Source organism: Lipotes vexillifer, unplaced genomic scaffold, assembly GCF_000442215.2.
Source record: "Lipotes vexillifer unplaced genomic scaffold, Lipotes_vexillifer_v1.1 scaffold306, whole genome shotgun sequence".
Taxonomy (NCBI): Eukaryota; Metazoa; Chordata; class Mammalia; order Artiodactyla; family Lipotidae; genus Lipotes; species Lipotes vexillifer.
Window position 1 is genome coordinate 1,946,535 of NW_006789814.1, and position 16,342 is coordinate 1,962,876.

The 16,342-nt window shown below is 44.0% G+C and overlaps 1 protein-coding gene across 1 annotated transcript; it reads left to right on the forward strand.

Annotated features, from left to right (window-relative positions):
- The first annotated feature begins 4,569 nt into the window (after nt 1-4,569).
- Nucleotides 4,570-15,691, forward strand: RSL1D1 (ribosomal L1 domain containing 1). The gene is made up of 9 exons (XM_007462821.1): nt 4,570-4,668; nt 5,498-5,637; nt 7,427-7,565; nt 8,636-8,784; nt 8,872-8,973; nt 10,257-10,350; nt 10,436-10,561; nt 12,960-13,232; nt 15,365-15,691. Exons 1-9 carry the CDS (start codon nt 4,570-4,572, stop codon nt 15,689-15,691), a joined length of 1,449 nt encoding a protein of 482 aa, XP_007462883.1.
- Nucleotides 15,692-16,342: the final 651 nt, after the last annotated feature.

The following is a 16,342-nucleotide window of genomic DNA, read 5'->3' on the forward strand; positions in this document are numbered from 1 at the left end:
AGTTTAAAATATACCAATGTTCCAGTTTTCCTCTCTCACTCACATTCCTCATAATCCTTTACTGAAATTGCTTTCTGTAAGGTCACCATGACCTAACTGCCCAACAAACTGGCCTTTTAGAAGTTCTTCAGTATTTGACGGTATTAACGCACCCTCACTTCTCCATTCCTAAGCACCCTCTTTTACATCAACTAGTTCTCTTTTACAGGCTCTTTTTCCTCCTGTCCCCTACTGAGGGTTTCTCCATAGCCCTATTCTGACTCTATGCTTCTTCTCTTTGCAGTCTCATCTATTTCCACAGTTGTTGGGGTTTTTTCTGCTGCACCACATGGCATGCGGGATCTTAGTTCCTTGACCAGAAATCGAACCAGTGCCCCCTGCAGTGGAAGCGTGGAGTCTTAACCACTGGACCGCCAGGGAAGTCTCTCCACAGTTTTAACCATCATTTCCATGACTTTCATATTTCCTATTTAAGTTCAGGAACCTTCTCCTCCACGTTCCAGATCCACATAGATGTACCCCTGGAACTTCAAACTCAATATTGAAAAAGAATATCATATTTTTCTTTCCAAATCTACTGCTCCTCCTGCCTTCCCAAGTTCTATTAACAAAACCACCAATTTGCCCAGTTATTCAGAATTTGGGAATAATCTGAATTTCCCTTCTTGTTTATCCAATTTTTGTTCAAGTCTTATACTTTGTCCTCACTGCTATCACGCTATTAGATCAATACCTAGAAAACCACAATAGTTTCCTATTCTTGTCAACCTAAGCCCTGTCTCAGGCCATTACAATGCATTACTCATTCAAGTGAATATTCATTATGTCATATATGGGCTAGGTGCTAAGGATACAATGGTGAAGATATCATTTATAGTTTTCCTACCATTAATTGGCTCTCCCCTGCCCTCTCAGAGCTTATCCTCAAGCAGGGGACAGCCAATTATGGTAGGACGACTTTGCAGGTGGTAGTGCTCCAGGAAGAAGGTACAGCATGTTAGAAGGTATGAAGACAAGTGGGAACTGCAGAGTTGAAACCAGGATCTAAAGACTGAAGGGGTGAGAGGCAGGGTATGAAGTCAGGGAGGTAATAAGGGAGGGAGCAGATGAAGAGTGCCTAATATGTTGAGGGTGACCATATAATTTATTTTTCAAACTGGGACACTTTTTTCCAGGACAAATTCTAAACCAGATGGGACACCAGAAAACAAATGCATACTCGGCTATGTAGAAGGCAAATTAAGGAATCTGTATTTCATCCTAATGACAATGATACTGCAAGGAAGTTGGTTAAGCATGATCAGGCTTGATATGACCACATCTGCCCTTTACAAAGATCACTCCCACCGAAGGGCAAAGAATGGACTATAATATGCAAAACTGGAGGTAGGAGGACAACTTAGGAGGCTGGTACAGTAGTCTAGGAAAAAAAGTAATGACAGTTTGCATCACAAGCTGGAAGGGATAAAAAGGATTGGATGAATGCAAGAAATATTTAGAAAAAATAAACAACAAGACTTTGTTATTGACCATATATGGAGGATGAGGATAAAAGAATTAAGGAGGATTCCCATATTCTGGCTTGGGCAACTAGGCAGTGAGTTTGTGGTGCCATGAACTGAGACAGAAAACATACGAAGAGCAGGTTTGAGAGGAAGATAATGAGTTCATGGTGGAACTTGTTTTGGGTGTGAGGTCCTAACAGGACTTTTACATCAACACAGCTGATGGGTCTGAAAATGGGAGGGCTACACATTTCCACTAGTTATCTATTTTTGGATAACAAATTACCAAGCCCAAATTTAGTGGCTTAAAATAACAAACATTTATTATCTCATAGTTTATGTGTGTGGGTCAGGAATCTGGAAGCAGCATAGCTTAGACGGTTCTGGCTCAGGATCTCTCAAAACTCTGCAGGATCGGCTTCCCTGGTGGCGCAGTGGTTAAGAATTCGCCTGCCAATGCAGGGGACACGGGTTCGAGCTCTGGTCTGGGAAGATCCCACATGCCGCAGAGCAACTAAGCCCGTGCACCATAACTACTGAGCCTGCGCTCTAGAGCCTGCAAACCACAACTACTGAAGCCCGTGTGCCTAGAGCCCATGCTCTGCAACAAGAGAAGCCACCGCAATGAGAAGCCCACGCACTGCAATGAAGAGTAGCCCCTGCTCGCCGCAACTAGAGAGAGCCCGCATGCAGCAATGAAAACGCAGCGCAGCCAAAAATAAATAAATAAAATTAAAAATTAAAAAAAAAAAAAACTTCGCAGGATCGATTGGAGGAGGATCCACTTCCAAGCTCACTTGCTGGCAGGTTGCCTGAGTAGTCTCAGGACTTGGTAGCTGGCTTCATCCAGAGAAAGTAATTTTAAACAAAGGAAAGACGGAGGGAAAGGTGGGGGGAAAGATGGAGGGGAAAAGAACACTTAAGGTCGAAACTATAGTCTTTTTATAATCTAATCTCCAAAGTGACATCCCATCACTTCTGCTCTATTCTATGTGCTAGAAGCAAGTCTACTCAGTCCAGCCCATACTCAAGGGGAGGGGAACGAAACTCCATCACTTAAGTTTCAAAGAATTTGTGGGCATATGACATTTTTTTTTAACCACTACAATACCACAGCAATATTAGCTTTCCTAAAGCATAATTCATCACCTCCTCTTCTTCCCTAATACCAGTTCAAAAACCTTGTATCTGTATGATTTCTCCAAAATATAAACCTTCAGCTTGATAATAAATTCCTTAACCTCCCCACTCTAGCCTCATCTCCCATTTCTCCCCTCTGCCATCCCTACTCCAGCCACTTACTACTTCCAAACACCACCATCCTCTTTCACCTGAATTCATGCTGTTCCCCTGGCCCGAAAGTCTAGTTCTCAAACTTGAATTCAGGTGACACAACATGTGACAGCCCCGATGCTCTCTTCAGAATACTAGGAAACACAGATACATGAAGCCTAACATGACAATTCATAATACCATGCTAAAACAAATTCCATCTTATACTAGATTCTAAAACAGACAAGTGAGAGTAGATGTCAAAGGTTTAGAACACTTCTCCTACAAGTTTCTGGTTAAAGACAAAGCCAGACAGGACTTCCCAGGTGGCACAGTGGTTAAGAATCCACCTGCCAATGCAGGGGACGTGGGTTCAAGCCCTGGTCCGGGAAGATCCCACATGCTGCAGAGCAACGAAGCCTGTGGGCCACAGCTACTGAGCCCATGCGCCTAGAGCCCGTGCTCTGCAACAAGAGAAGCCACCACAATAAGAAGCCCGCGCACTGCGAGGAAGACACAACACAGCCAAAAATTAATTAATTAATTAATTAAAATAAAAAGACAAAGCCAGACATAACACTGGTAATCAGCTATACCCCAATTAAAATTTAAAAAAAAAAAGACAAAGCCAGTATTAGAGATCAGCAGCAAAACACCCCTTCCTCCAGCTTTGGCAATATGGAAGGAGCATTTCTTTGTAAGCAACTGACACAGAAAGCATCCTACTCCCATTCTTTGATCTCTCAAAATCTTCTGTAGCTAATTGCAAAAAAGAACCATCCTGAATATCCATCAAAAAGCTCCTAAATTACCTCTTGTTTATCTACATGGTGAAAGGCCATACGGCTGTTAAAAAAGAGGCACAGCCTTAGGTACTGACTTTGACAACCTCCAACATATATTAAGAGGAAACGGCAACGTACAGAACAATGCGCGTACCAGCTACTACTTGTGTTTAAAAAAGAAAACTGAAACCCAGCCATCGCTAAAGAGAAAAAAGTGTAAGTATTTCCTAAACATGCCTAGAACATCCCTGGAAGGTTCCAGGAGAAACAGGTAACAGTGGTCACCTCTGGGGCCATGGGGAGGAAGGGAGGCTTCCTCCCGTTCTCCAGCCTGCACCTTTACGTGTACATGCTCTTAGCTCCCCCCCTCTGTGAGCCCCGAAGCTCAGGAGACTGACTCTGGCTCACCAATCGGGGTCCACACCGTTTAACGACGTGCCTGGTGTTTCCCGCGCACGAGGCCACGGAATCTTCACCAGTCAGCGGGGAGGGGCCCGCCACCCTGGCCATGGCGGGGACTGTGGCTAGGCTTGCCCAAGGTCACCCGGCAGGTGGGTGATGAGGCCGCACTCCCCGCGCTCCCCACGCCCCACGCCGCCAGCTTAAAGTCGGGGGGGGGGGCCACTGACTGCAGGTGGCCCCACCGGGTGGGCGGACAGGCCTCATCTCCCGCCTCCGGGCGCTCTATTTCTTCGGTGGAAGAGTGAGAAAGAGATGTCGCCAGGATGCTCCTCGCGCCTCACAGACACCGGGAACAGAAGAGAAAGAGAAGCAATCCCTCTGGGAAGTGACAGACCACAGGCGGGGCGAATTCCTACCTCAGCTCGCTCGCGCCCGCCAAACTCTGTCGCCGCCACGCCCAGGGACTCGACCCTCCGCGCTCCAGGAAGTGACGCGAGGGTCTAGTCCCCGCCCCCCGACTTCCGGCTACAGGCCTGGTTTCGCGCGTGTGTCTCAGGAACCAGCTCCTGGGATCCGGATACGCGTGTCCACGAGGTGAACGCGAGATGGAGGCCTCGGCTTCTACCCCACCGTCAACCTCAACCGCAACTTCAGCTTCGACTCCAGTGACCCCGGCAGGCCTGGAGCAGCTGGACAAAGAGCAGGTGAGTGGCCTCTGGGGAGCGGCGTTCGGAAGCGGGATGGCCGTGGCCTTGGGAGGCGCGGGTGCGGAATGCGGGCTCCGCCCCGGTCTGGGCGCCTCCGGAGCTTTGGGAGGGTCGCTCGTTCGTGGTGCCTTCGGCTCGCCCGCTGCTTTGTACTCGCGGGTAGACGCCCGCCTCCTCCAGCCCTGCGGCCTGGCTCTCTTGAGTTGGATTTTTTTTTTGGCTGCTCCGCGCGGCCTGCGGGATTCTAGTTACCCGACCAGGGAGCGAACCTGTGCCCCCTGCGGTGGAAGCGCGGACTCCTAACCACCGGACCACCAGGGAAGTCCCTTATCTTGAGTTGGATTGCAGGTATAACTTGGGATTCTGGGGTGAGGTCCACCTGGCTGTGCTTCCCTGCCTTTGACTTTGGCCAAGTCGCTTGATTTTTACCAGCCTCAGTAACTTCGCATTTAAAATGGGCTCTGAGAGGAGATGATGCACCTAAAGCGCGGTAGCCAGGGAGCCTGGCACATAATAAGCGCTCAGGAAGTACTAGATGCAGGCGTATTGCGCTTTTATTGGTATTACTGCCTTCATCATCCAGGGCAAGGGAAGCACGTTCTCGCTGTCTCAATGTTATATATAGAAGAGGCTCGTTTCTGTAGACGATGCTATTAGCGGATACTTAGGTGGCTACATTCCTCTGATTACAAATTGCAGGATCCTAATGGATACGGTTGTGGAGGTTACCTGCTAAAATAGAAATTCATCAGGGACAAATTCTGGGGCGGCGGCAAGTTTTAAATTCGATTGAGATGTAATTTATTTGTGTATCTCCACCTTGCAGATTAAAAAGGCAGTAGAAGCTCTGTTGGCACATTCCAGATCCAGGAAAAATGCAAATGGATTGCTTTTGAATGAGAATGAAAATTTCTTTTTAATGGTGGTATTATGGAAAATTCCAAGTAAAGAACTGAGGGTCAGATTGTAAGTTCTGATTTTCTACCTTTGCCCTTTTTATCTACTTGGCCATTCCATGGAACTTTAACAAACGGCACCTTAGTTTCTGGTGGAAACTTTGCAAACTCAGGATATCTTGAGTTGAAATAATTGTGCCCCCAAAAAACCATAGGTCTTCAGACATTCTTAAGTTTTCTAGGATTTCAGATGTGCTTAAGTTTTCTAGAAATGTCACCAGTTTTCTGGATGTTTGGTGGATAGTTTGACCTAAGCTGTTCTATTGAATCTGAAAACCTCGTTTTTGAGAGGACAGAGGTTAGAATAAATGAAGCAGCTTTCATATTTTCATAGAATCTGTTATCTTTCCACATCAAGCTAGTTGCAAGCTAAAATTCATGAGGTCCTGAACTCACTCCTTTATACAGAGACAATTAAAAATTTGGCAGTGAAAAAAACCCATGGTGATAGCACATTCTTATTGCTAGGACTCGTAGGTGAGAGATGCCCTCTCTGCAGAGTTGCCAGATTTAGCAAATAAAAAATAAGCAATTTTTTAGATAAGTAGGTCCCATGTAATCTTGGGGGCATAATTATACTTAAAAAATGGTTCAGATTTAATTGGATATCCTATATTCTGTCTGGTAACCCTGCCTCTCTGTGGAGTCTCTCATTTCCTGGGTGTTAAAAAGCCAGCTGTGCTATAGAAAGCAGGGTGTGGGATAGCTTCTTTTTCTTTTCCCCATAAAGGTGGGCGATGGGGGTTAAGAATGAGTACAAGTTGGAAAGACCCTTTTGACCCTCAGACTCTCTCTTAACTCATCCTCACAAACCGCACCAGCCAGATTGCCTTAATTATTGCTTTATGTATCTGAGTGCGTTCTTTATTCCATACCTCTGCCCAGGCGGGTTTTTGCTTCTGGAAAGCCCTTACTTTCTCCGTGGTGTTTTTCCAACTGCTCACCTCTTGGTGATTTCTGCCACTTGCCATCTCGTTTGCCAAGTCCTGCTACTGTGGATTGCTCTCTTCTTAAACTGAGGAAATGTTTCCTCAGAACATGTAGGCCTAGAAAGTGAGCTAAACCTTTTGAGACTCAACATAATTCATGTTTGCTGGTCCCTGTAGGTTTGCTCCGTTTTCTGTTTCTGGTCTTGAGAGTTATGTTTATGGAGCCCAGGGGTTTCTGCAAGGTAGAGTTCTGAATCAGAACTGTCCTGATGAAACTAGATTATTCTAGCACATGGTAGTACGTATGCCTATATAGCAACACGTAAAATAATAATAATTACATGTGCACTATTTTAAGTATCTTTGATTATATTTTAAGTCTTAATTGTATCCCAAATATTAGTTGATGTTTTGGTCTGCAGATATTTGTGGTGATTTAGTATTTGAATGTTAAATCTCTCCTCTGTACCACTGAAAACTAGATTATTTATTTATTTATTTATTTATTTATTTATTTATTTATTTATTTATTTTGCGGTACGCAGGCCTCACTGTTGTGGCCTCTCCCATTGCGGAGCGCAGGCTCAGCGGCCATGGCTCACGGGCCTAGCCGCTCCGCGGCATGTGGGATCTTCCCGGACCCGGGCATGAGCCTGTGTCCCCTGCATCGGCAGGTGGACTCTCAACCACTGCGCCACCAGGGAAGCCCTAGATATATTTTTAAATGTTCTCAGTGGTGTATTTGCTTAAAAAGTGTGAATGAAGTTTATTGAAATGACAGTGAATTTATTGTGTATTCTGTGGGATATAAACATACATGTTATCAGTTATAATGCTTTATTCTTTGGTTCATTCTCATGTATTTTGCAGGTCCTTGCCTCATGGTATTCGATCAGATTTAGCAGATATCTGTTTATTTACCAAAGATGAACCTAATTTAACTCCCGAACAGACAGAACGTTTTTATAAGAAGCTTTTGAACAAGCATGGAGTTAAAACCATTTCTCAGGTAATGAATAGCTGTAACTGACCAATGCTAAGCTGTCCATCATGGTAGCAGCTAGCCACACATGGCATTAAGCACTCGATACGTGGCTAGTCAGAATTAAGATGTAACACAAATACTGTATCTTAAGGATTTAATATGGAAAAGGAATATAAAATAATTTCTATAAATTACAGTTAAATATGGTATTTTAGATCTATTGTGTTCAATAAAATCTGTTATGGGAAAAAAAAACATTTCTCAGGTAGGGAGCAGGTTAATATTTTCAAGACAACTAAAAGATTGGATTCAATTGAAGTGACATTCCTGGTACATATTTCTCTCCTAGGAATTTAATTTTTAACTTAATTTTCTCTTTTTAATTTAATTCTCATTGGCTTTAGGTAGGGCATATTCCCTCTTCCCTGTGACAGATGGGCTGTTGAGGTATGTTGACCTAAAAGCTCAACACATGCATCAGTAATGATTATATCTTGAAGATTTTACAGAACGCTGCTCCGTTGTGTCACTTCTCTCTCCTTCCAGAGCATCCTGGGTTTGCCTCTGACTTGGCACCCCTCCCCCTCTTTGTAGTCATTGGTTGGGTTTCTTTAGCTGAGGGTCCTGACTCATTTGCCCCTGTGCCTGTGCTGTTTTAGATACTCACATGTTCACTAAACTGTGACCCCAGGGCATTTTAAAATTCAAATACAAATTGCCCCAGTATTTCTTCTTGTTGTTCAGGTTCTTAAATTTTTGTTTTTATACCGTTTTTTCCTTTCTCTCTCTTTTTTATCGAAGTTTAGTTGGTCTACAATATTGTTAGTTTCAGGTGTGCAGCATAGTGATTCAGGGTTTTTTGTTTATTTCTCAGATTATATTCTCTTATAGGTTATTATAAGATATTGGGTATAGTTTCCTGTGCTATACAGTAAATCCATGTTGCCTATCTATTTTATGTATAGCAGTTTGTAGCTGTTGATCCCAAACTCCTAATTTGTCCCTCCCCTCCCTTTGGTAACTATAAGTTTGTTTTCTATGTCTGTGAGTCTGTTTCTGTTTTGTATATAGATTCATGTTTTTACATTTTCTAGATTATCCCCCTCCGAACTTTAAAAAAGGAATATAAAGCCTATGAAGCTAAGCTCCGCCTCTTGGGTAGTTTCGACTTCTTCATTACAGACGCCAGAATCAGGCGGCTCTTACCCTCACACCTCGGGAGACATTTCTACAACAGAAAGAGGTAAGTTTCTCAGCAATGACCGGACTTTAGTAGCGTGAAATTTATGGGTGTGTATGTGCTGCTGTAAATGCCTTTGTATTGTTTTAGAGTTCCAGTACCTGTAAACCTTCAGGCCAAGAATTTATCCAGAGAGATCAGTGACTGTGTAGGGGGAACTGTCTTAAACATCTCTAAAAGTGGTTCTTGCAGGTAGGTGAAAGGTGTTAAGGTGTGCCTCTGTTTCATTTTATATTTAATAATGATTTTATAAACTTCTTAAAATAAGATCGTATTAATGAAACCAGACTCTTCTGTTAAAACTAAAATTCATTCTTTAGAAGTATTCAATTCTCTAGAACAGTGCTGCCCCTTAGAACTTTCCAAAGTGGTGGAGATGGTCTATAGCTGTGTAGTCTCATGCAGAAGAATGCGCCACAGATGGCTGCTGAGCACTTGAAACATGGCTTCCACAGCTGAGTATCTGAATTTCTAACTTTACCTGATTTTAACTAATTTAAATTTTAAAAGGCACATCTGCTGATTTTTACTGTACTGGATGGGCACCCTTTTTTTTAAAAAATTTTTTGGATGTGCCATGCAGCATGTGGGATCTTAGTTCCCCAACCAGGGATGGAACCCACACCCCCTGCATCGTGAGCATGGAGTCTTAACCACTGGACCACCAGGGCAGTCCCTGTACAGGGCACCTTTAGATGTTCAGGAAAACAGGAGAATAAGCCTGGTTCAGGGTGTACTTGCAGGTCAGTGACAGTGGGCACACAGAATGGGCAGAGCCCCGTCTTTGTCTGGAGGGAGGTAGGAGCATCAGCCCGTCTCATCCTTTCTGCATTTATCCTGCCGACAGCCAGCCTGCCTTTCAGCTCCCATGGTGGGGAGAGTGGGGGCTGCCAGGACCAGCGGACCCAGTGGCTGAGCAGTGGGCACTTTTGGGCTTCCCCTTTGGCTTGCGGCTGCCCTCTGCTTCAGCTGAGGGGATGGTTTTGCTCTTGACCAGAAGATGCTATTACATGAGCAACTGTTTGTTTTAGAGGTGGCCGCTGTGTCAGGGCAGTGGAGCTATAAAGGTAGCAAGCAGTCCTCCTGGGGGTGATCCTTTTCAGAACAGCCACTGCTGGGGGTAATTGCCCTCAGGAAAGCTTGAGGGCTGACTCAGTGACCTGTGTTTTCCAGAATGAAGGTGGAATTCCCTTTGGCCCTCCCCACTGCCCCTCCCAGCCTCACATGGTTAGGTGCCAGCTCCTCAATCACCTCTTGATGGTAGGGCATATTTCAGGAGGAGGGCATTTCTAGAACATGAAGGATGATCATCTTCCTTTAAAATAAATTGAGATCCTAAAGATTTCAATGATTTTACATTAAAAAAATTCTTTTAGGATTGTGTATTTGTATTTCTCACATACCTGCTTATGCTTTACTTTGAAAACCAAGTTATTTTTTCAGCTCTCTGTGTCTAATGCTTTATTAAATTTCAGTACCATCCGCATCGGTCACACTGGGATGCAAGTTCAGCACATCGTGGAAAACGTTGTTGCCGTCACAGAAAGGCTGTCACAGAAACTGCCGGAGGTACGGTCTCGCAGATGCTTCCATTGGCCGTTCGTTTAAAGGAGCAAAACACCTACAAATGATGTTACTCTTCTCTCTGTTTCAGAAGTGGGAGAGCGTGAAGCTCTTGTACGTGAAGACTGAGAGGTCGGTTTCTCTGCCTGTCTTTTCTTCATTTGTCAGCAGTCGTGGTGAAGCCAGGGGACTGCGCACACAAAGTCAGAAGAAAAAGGTTAGTAGAAGTTCACATCCCAGGCAGGCGTAATCAAGGCTGTAAGCGCAGCCCAGGAAGAGAGAACAAAGGCTCAGAAGGGGCCTGTGCAGTGGCAAGAGGAGCTGAGAGGAAGAGGAAAACCGAAATCGAATCTATTCAGTATTCATACATGGTTATTTATGGGCGAAATTCAAGATCCTATGAGGCTGACGTACCTCTTGATTTTGGTTTGTAGGTTTTCAGTGCTGCTGGTAATATTGCAGAAAGCTGCGTGAGAGAAAATGGAACTTTTTGCTATTGGCTGGACCAGTCTCCTAGTTTATTTGGTCTTCAGCCATGTTCATCGATGTGTTCAATAAGTTTTTAGACTCAGTCTTTTAATTTTTTGTCTTCTAGAAGTTCTGTGTTTTGTTCTTTTTCAAATTATCGTTACCTTTTTTTGGTTTCCTGTTATCTAAATAGTCTTTCAGTTTGTCTTAATTCTTAGAACCCATTAAGCATAGTTGCTTTATTGTCTGATAATTCAAACCATTAGCCATCTTGGTGATGCAGCGGGTTGTCTCTGCCTGCTGGTTCCTGTGTACTTAGTTATTGTGGACTGTATCGTGGATAGTCCATTTGGAAAATTATTTGTAGAAGTAACTTGAGGGGTGGGATGAAGATCTTTCCCGAGAGGATTTAGACTTACAGCAGCCAGGCACCTTGGGGCACTCTCAACCCAGAACCACCTAGAAGCACATTCAAGGCTTGAGGTTCCCTGAATGATTCAAATTCACCCACGGTGACAAATCCTCACGGCTCACCCCCCGTTCTTCTCTACCCTGAGGGTCCAACTCATTGGGGTCCCAGCTTATTGTAATGAGGTTTTTTACTTAGAATCCCTGCCTGGTATGGACATTAGGATTTGATTTCTCCACTTCACACCCCTGCCCTCCTGTGCCCAGTCATAACAGCTGTTAAAAGTTAAGGATCAGCAAAAACTCTCGGGGCAAACATTTCTTACAGTGTAATCAGCTCATCAGTGCTTTTATGAAAAAAGTTGTTAATATTTTACCCTACTTTTTACTTGTTTTCATAATCCAAAATAACATAAACTGCTGTTACTGGAAACAAGAAGTCTGAATTTTTTGCTGTTTGTCAGATTTAGTTGAGGGCTTGGTGACAATGTTGGAATTGCTAGTTAAAATGGAATTTTGTCACAGTTATAGATGTTATCTAACAGTACTCTGTGGTAAGGGTAATGGACCTCTAGCTATGTAAACTTGCTACTGTGTTAACTCTCAACCACAAACTCAGGCAGGAAAAAAATATCAGGGTTTTTCGTTTTTGTAGCAGCTTCATGGAGATGTACAGTCACCCATCTCATACATGGGGGGATTAGTTCCAGGATCCCCTCCAAGGATGCCAAAATTTGTGGGTGCTAAAGTCCCTTATATAAGGCAGCATAGTATTTGCACATAAACTACACCACATCCTCTGGCATCCTTTAAATCATCTTTTTTTTTCTTAATATTTATTTATCTATCTATCTATGTATTTAGCCACCTAGCTATCTAGCTGTGCCGGGTCTTAATTGCGGCACGCGGGATCTCCGCTGCCTCATGCGGGATCTAGTTCCCCAACCAGGGATCGAACCCGGGCCCCCAGCACTCCCAGGAGCACAGAGTCTTAACCACTGGACGCCCTTTAAATCATCTTTAGATTACTTAATGCCTAATACAATGTGAGTGCTATGTAAATAGTTGTCAGAGTGCAGCAAATTTAAGCTTCGCTTTTTGGAACTTCTTGGAATTTTTTTTTTTCCCCTTGAATTTTTGTTTTTTTGCGGTACGCGGGCCTCTCACTTTTGTGGCCTCTCATGTTGCGGAGCACAGGCTCCAGACACGCAGGCTCAGCAGCCATGGCTCACGGGCCTAGCTGCTCCGCGGCATGTGGGATCTTCCCAGACCGGGGCACGAACCCGTGTCCCCTGAATTGTCAGGTGGAGTCTTAACTACTACGCCACCAGGGAAACCCCCTTAAATATTTTTGATTCACATTTGGTTGAATCTGCAGATGTGGAACCTGCATATATGGAAGTTCAGCACATCACATACTATACAATTCTGGATTATTCGTAACTCGCCTTTAAATGAGGTTGACTTCCACACAGCTGGTGACTGCACACTTCAGATACCCAGATTCTGAATATAATTTACCACTTAAAATGCATCTTTGGCTGGGACTCTGAGACAAAGCAGAGTTGGGGTTCAAGTGCTGGCGATGGGACTCATGTGCTTGGATCTTGTACAGGTCAAGGCTCTTTCAGGGATCTTATGGATGACCTGACTGCACGTGCTAAGTCTGTGCCATTTATTTACCAACAAAAGAGTCCCCCATTAAAATTATGCTTGTTTTTTTTTTTTTTTTTTGGTAGGTATCAAAGAAAAGCCAAAAGAAGAAAGAACGTATTAAAAGACAGCAGGAAAAGAAAGGAAACAAGAAGCTTATGAAACAGGCTGGAAAGGCTGCACCAGCCCCAACTACAGATGCACCGGCCCTCAAAACTGCTGGTGCTCCAGCCCAGGACCCTGGACCCCAGAAGGAGGCCGGTGGGGTGAGCACGCCCCCTAAAGCTCAAGACGAGTCTGAAGATGAAATCCCACTGCTGGTACCAGTGAAGGAAACTCTAGCTGCAAGAAGCGTAGAGGTATTTTCATTAATATTTAATATCCATCATGGACAAATTCCAGGGCTCCGTGTGCCAGGCAGGCACTTGGTGAGGGACGGGAAGTGCTATGCAGCTGGGAGGCATCGTTTATAAAAATCTGTTCTGCCAGAGATTGTGAAGTCATGGGTGAAAAATACTAGGGTAAATCCCAAGAACCCCTGACTGACTCTATCCCCCTCTTAAATAGTGAATCGATGTGTAGTCTGCACAGCCTTTTGTGTACCTTGGAATCAAGGGAGACTCGGCCATATTAATAATTCTAAAAAACATTGCCTGTGGTTTTGAAAAGCAGGTTCAGTTTCTGAAGGTGAGTCCTCAGTCACCACATAATTAGTTTCAGAAAATTTACCAAGGGAAACTTGGGTGCTGGATTCTGCATCTGAAACCTTTCAAACACCCCACCCTGCATGGTTCTTACAGAAATCTGACTTCATGGGTTTCAGAGGAGGTGATTTAAAGGAACTGAGTTTTTTTATTTTGGGGTGCTTTGATAATGTTTTTTTGTTTTTGTTTTGTTTGTTTGGCCGCACCATGAGGCTTGCAGGATTTTAGTTGCCCAACCAGGAATCGACCGCGGACCCATGGCAGTGAAAGCGCTGAGTCCTAAGCACTGGACAGCCTGGGAATTCCCATTTTGATAATGTTTTTGCTCATACTCATAGTATCTATCCAAATATTGGGGGGAGACCTCTTGAAAATAAGGAGAGAAATGGCTCCCTAAGAGAGTAGAGGACTGCCCTCACCATGTGTGCCTGAGACTCATGGCCCCTTGGCGCAGCCCATCAGGGTCAACCCAGGGCTGTTACTGCACTTTACCTATTATGTATTTTTTCCTCACAGTAATCCTTAACATCTTCAGCGGAGTTATAATTTTCCTCTGCTAGTGAAATATTCCTTTTACAGTGTCCCCAAGCTGCTAGTGAGGTTTTTTTTTTTAATATACTTGAAATTAATGTTGATCCGTATATTAACTGTAGGCAGTATAATTGTTTCTAGAAAAGTAAGCTATATTTGTTATAGTGGGACTGGCAGGTAATGTGTTGGAAATTAAAGAGTGGAAAGCATAGCTTCCTGGGTGGGTGATACGCATCAAGAGTGTAGAAGTGTTGGGTGTTCCCTGGCAGTCCAGTGGTTAGGACTCTGCTTTCACTGCCAGGGGCTGGGGTTCGATCCTTGGTCAGGGAACTAAGATCCCACAAGCGACGAAGCGAGGCCTAAAAAAGAGTGTAGAAGTGTGTATGCCCTTTGAACCCATCTAGGGAATTTGATCAGGGGAAAGATATGAAAGTTTCAGCATTGTTCACTGTAGAAGCAAAAATGAGAAAATGCTATGTACCCTTGCAGTCGTTTTTATAAAGTTATTCAAGATAACGTTTAGTACGAGTTTATAGTGCTTAGGAAATACTAATGAGATAGTTGGGGAAAGAGCATAATACTTGGCTTTTAAATACATACTCATGGGGAAAAGGTAGTGAATAATATTAATATTGTGTGGTAGAGTTATTAGAGAGTTTTGTTTTTTATATTTTCAATGTTTTTCAAATTTTCCATCTGTTTTATGTTAACTCAAAAACAAAGTTTTGTTGTTTTGTCTATATAACCTCTTTCTGTGTGGGACAGAGTCCATTGCTAGAATGTTGTCCTTGGATCATCAGCCACATCATCTGGGGTGCTTGGAAAATCCAGGATTTCCAGTCTGGAACACGGTCCCCCCTTTTGCTAACAGGCACCCCAGTTGGTTTTTACATACACTGTTTCAGAACCCCCTGCCCTAACCCACATGCAAGGAATTTACAACTGGAGGTGAAGATGAGTCAGGATTAGGTCATAGGTCTTCCCACTGTGCTCCCAGTGCTTCTAGGAGTCCTTAGCCCCAGCCATAAGGAAAGATGGTTAGATCAGGGAGGTGCCAGGGTCCTTTTTTACAGTCATCAATAGTGGAGTACAGCTGCCTTTCAAAATGATTTTGAGGCAGGAGGAAAAAGCCATTCCTCATTCATCGTGCTGCAGTTTCCCTCTTAGGGGTTCCCTAAATTTTAAGAGCAGTGACTCTTAGAGTTACATCATCAGTTGTCTGTCCCACACCACACCCACTTTTTTCTTTTTCTTAGACACAAAAAGATGCTGGAGGAAAGAAGTCTCCAAAGAAGAGTCCTGGTCCCAACACACCTCATGGGAAGAAGAGGAAGGCCTCCCCAGCTTTGGAGACCCCAACAGCTCCGGAGCCCAAGACCCCAGGTAAAGGCCCAGGGAAGAAGGCAAGAATCAAAGAAGAGTTGGAGAAAGAAAGAACCTCTTCACTGGGGAAAAAAGACCCAAGACAGACTCCTAAAAAGCCAGAGGCCAAGTTCTTCACTACTGCTAGTAAATCTGCGAAAAAAGCTCCCCGTACCCCCAAACAGTGGCCCAAAAATCCCAAAGTACCCCAGTCAACCTAAAATCGGAGACTCAACCAGCAGGCAACTCATCAGAGCTATCTAAAGAGCTTGTAAAAAATACCTGGATCCTGACCCCTGTTGCAACCACTGAGTGAGGCCTAGACTTAAATAGTTTTTAAAACCTCTGCAAGTAATTCTGATACATGTTCATGGGTGTAAGAACCAGTAGTTTGAAGTAAATCCATTTATTTCATTGCTCTTCTGTGTATTTGCTAATGCAGTAGACGGAAAATACAGTGCTTCTCTGTGGTGGTGTTTTTTTATTATTAAAGTAAACATTTGTTTCTCAGTATAAAATTGGCATCCCATGTCTTGTTGGTTTTACTTGAATGCCTATGATGTGACCCTCATCTGCTTTAAGCCATTTGTTCACATGACAGCTCCATTACAGTAATCTGTGCAAACACATCCAAAGCTTGTTTGCGGGCCACTGATGGGCTCACTGCATGCAAGTCAGCCGTGGCCCTCATGCTGAGATGGGTCTTAGAAAAGGCCTTGGAATCAAAATTAAAATAATCGATTCCAGGAGTCAGATGGTGATCAGCCAAGGTTGCAGATCACTGAGTTAGCATACATTTGTTGGGGGAAATTAACATGGAGTCATTCACAGAGGCACTGGATCGAATCCTGAACGCTGGAGGCAAAATATTT

What these genes read in the sequence shown, in the direction of transcription:
- RSL1D1 (XM_007462821.1), top strand. Translation starts at nt 4,570, where the DNA reads ATGGAGGCCTCGGCTTCTACCCCACCGTCAACCTCAACCGCAACTTCA. An exon ending in CATTTCTACAACAGAAAGAG is followed by an intron (nt 8,785 to 8,871) that starts GTAAGTTTCTCA and finishes GTATTGTTTTAG; the next exon opens with AGTTCCAGTACCTGTAAACC. An exon ending in TGTCACAGAAACTGCCGGAG is followed by an intron (nt 10,351 to 10,435) that starts GTACGGTCTCGC and finishes TCTCTGTTTCAG; the next exon opens with AAGTGGGAGAGCGTGAAGCT.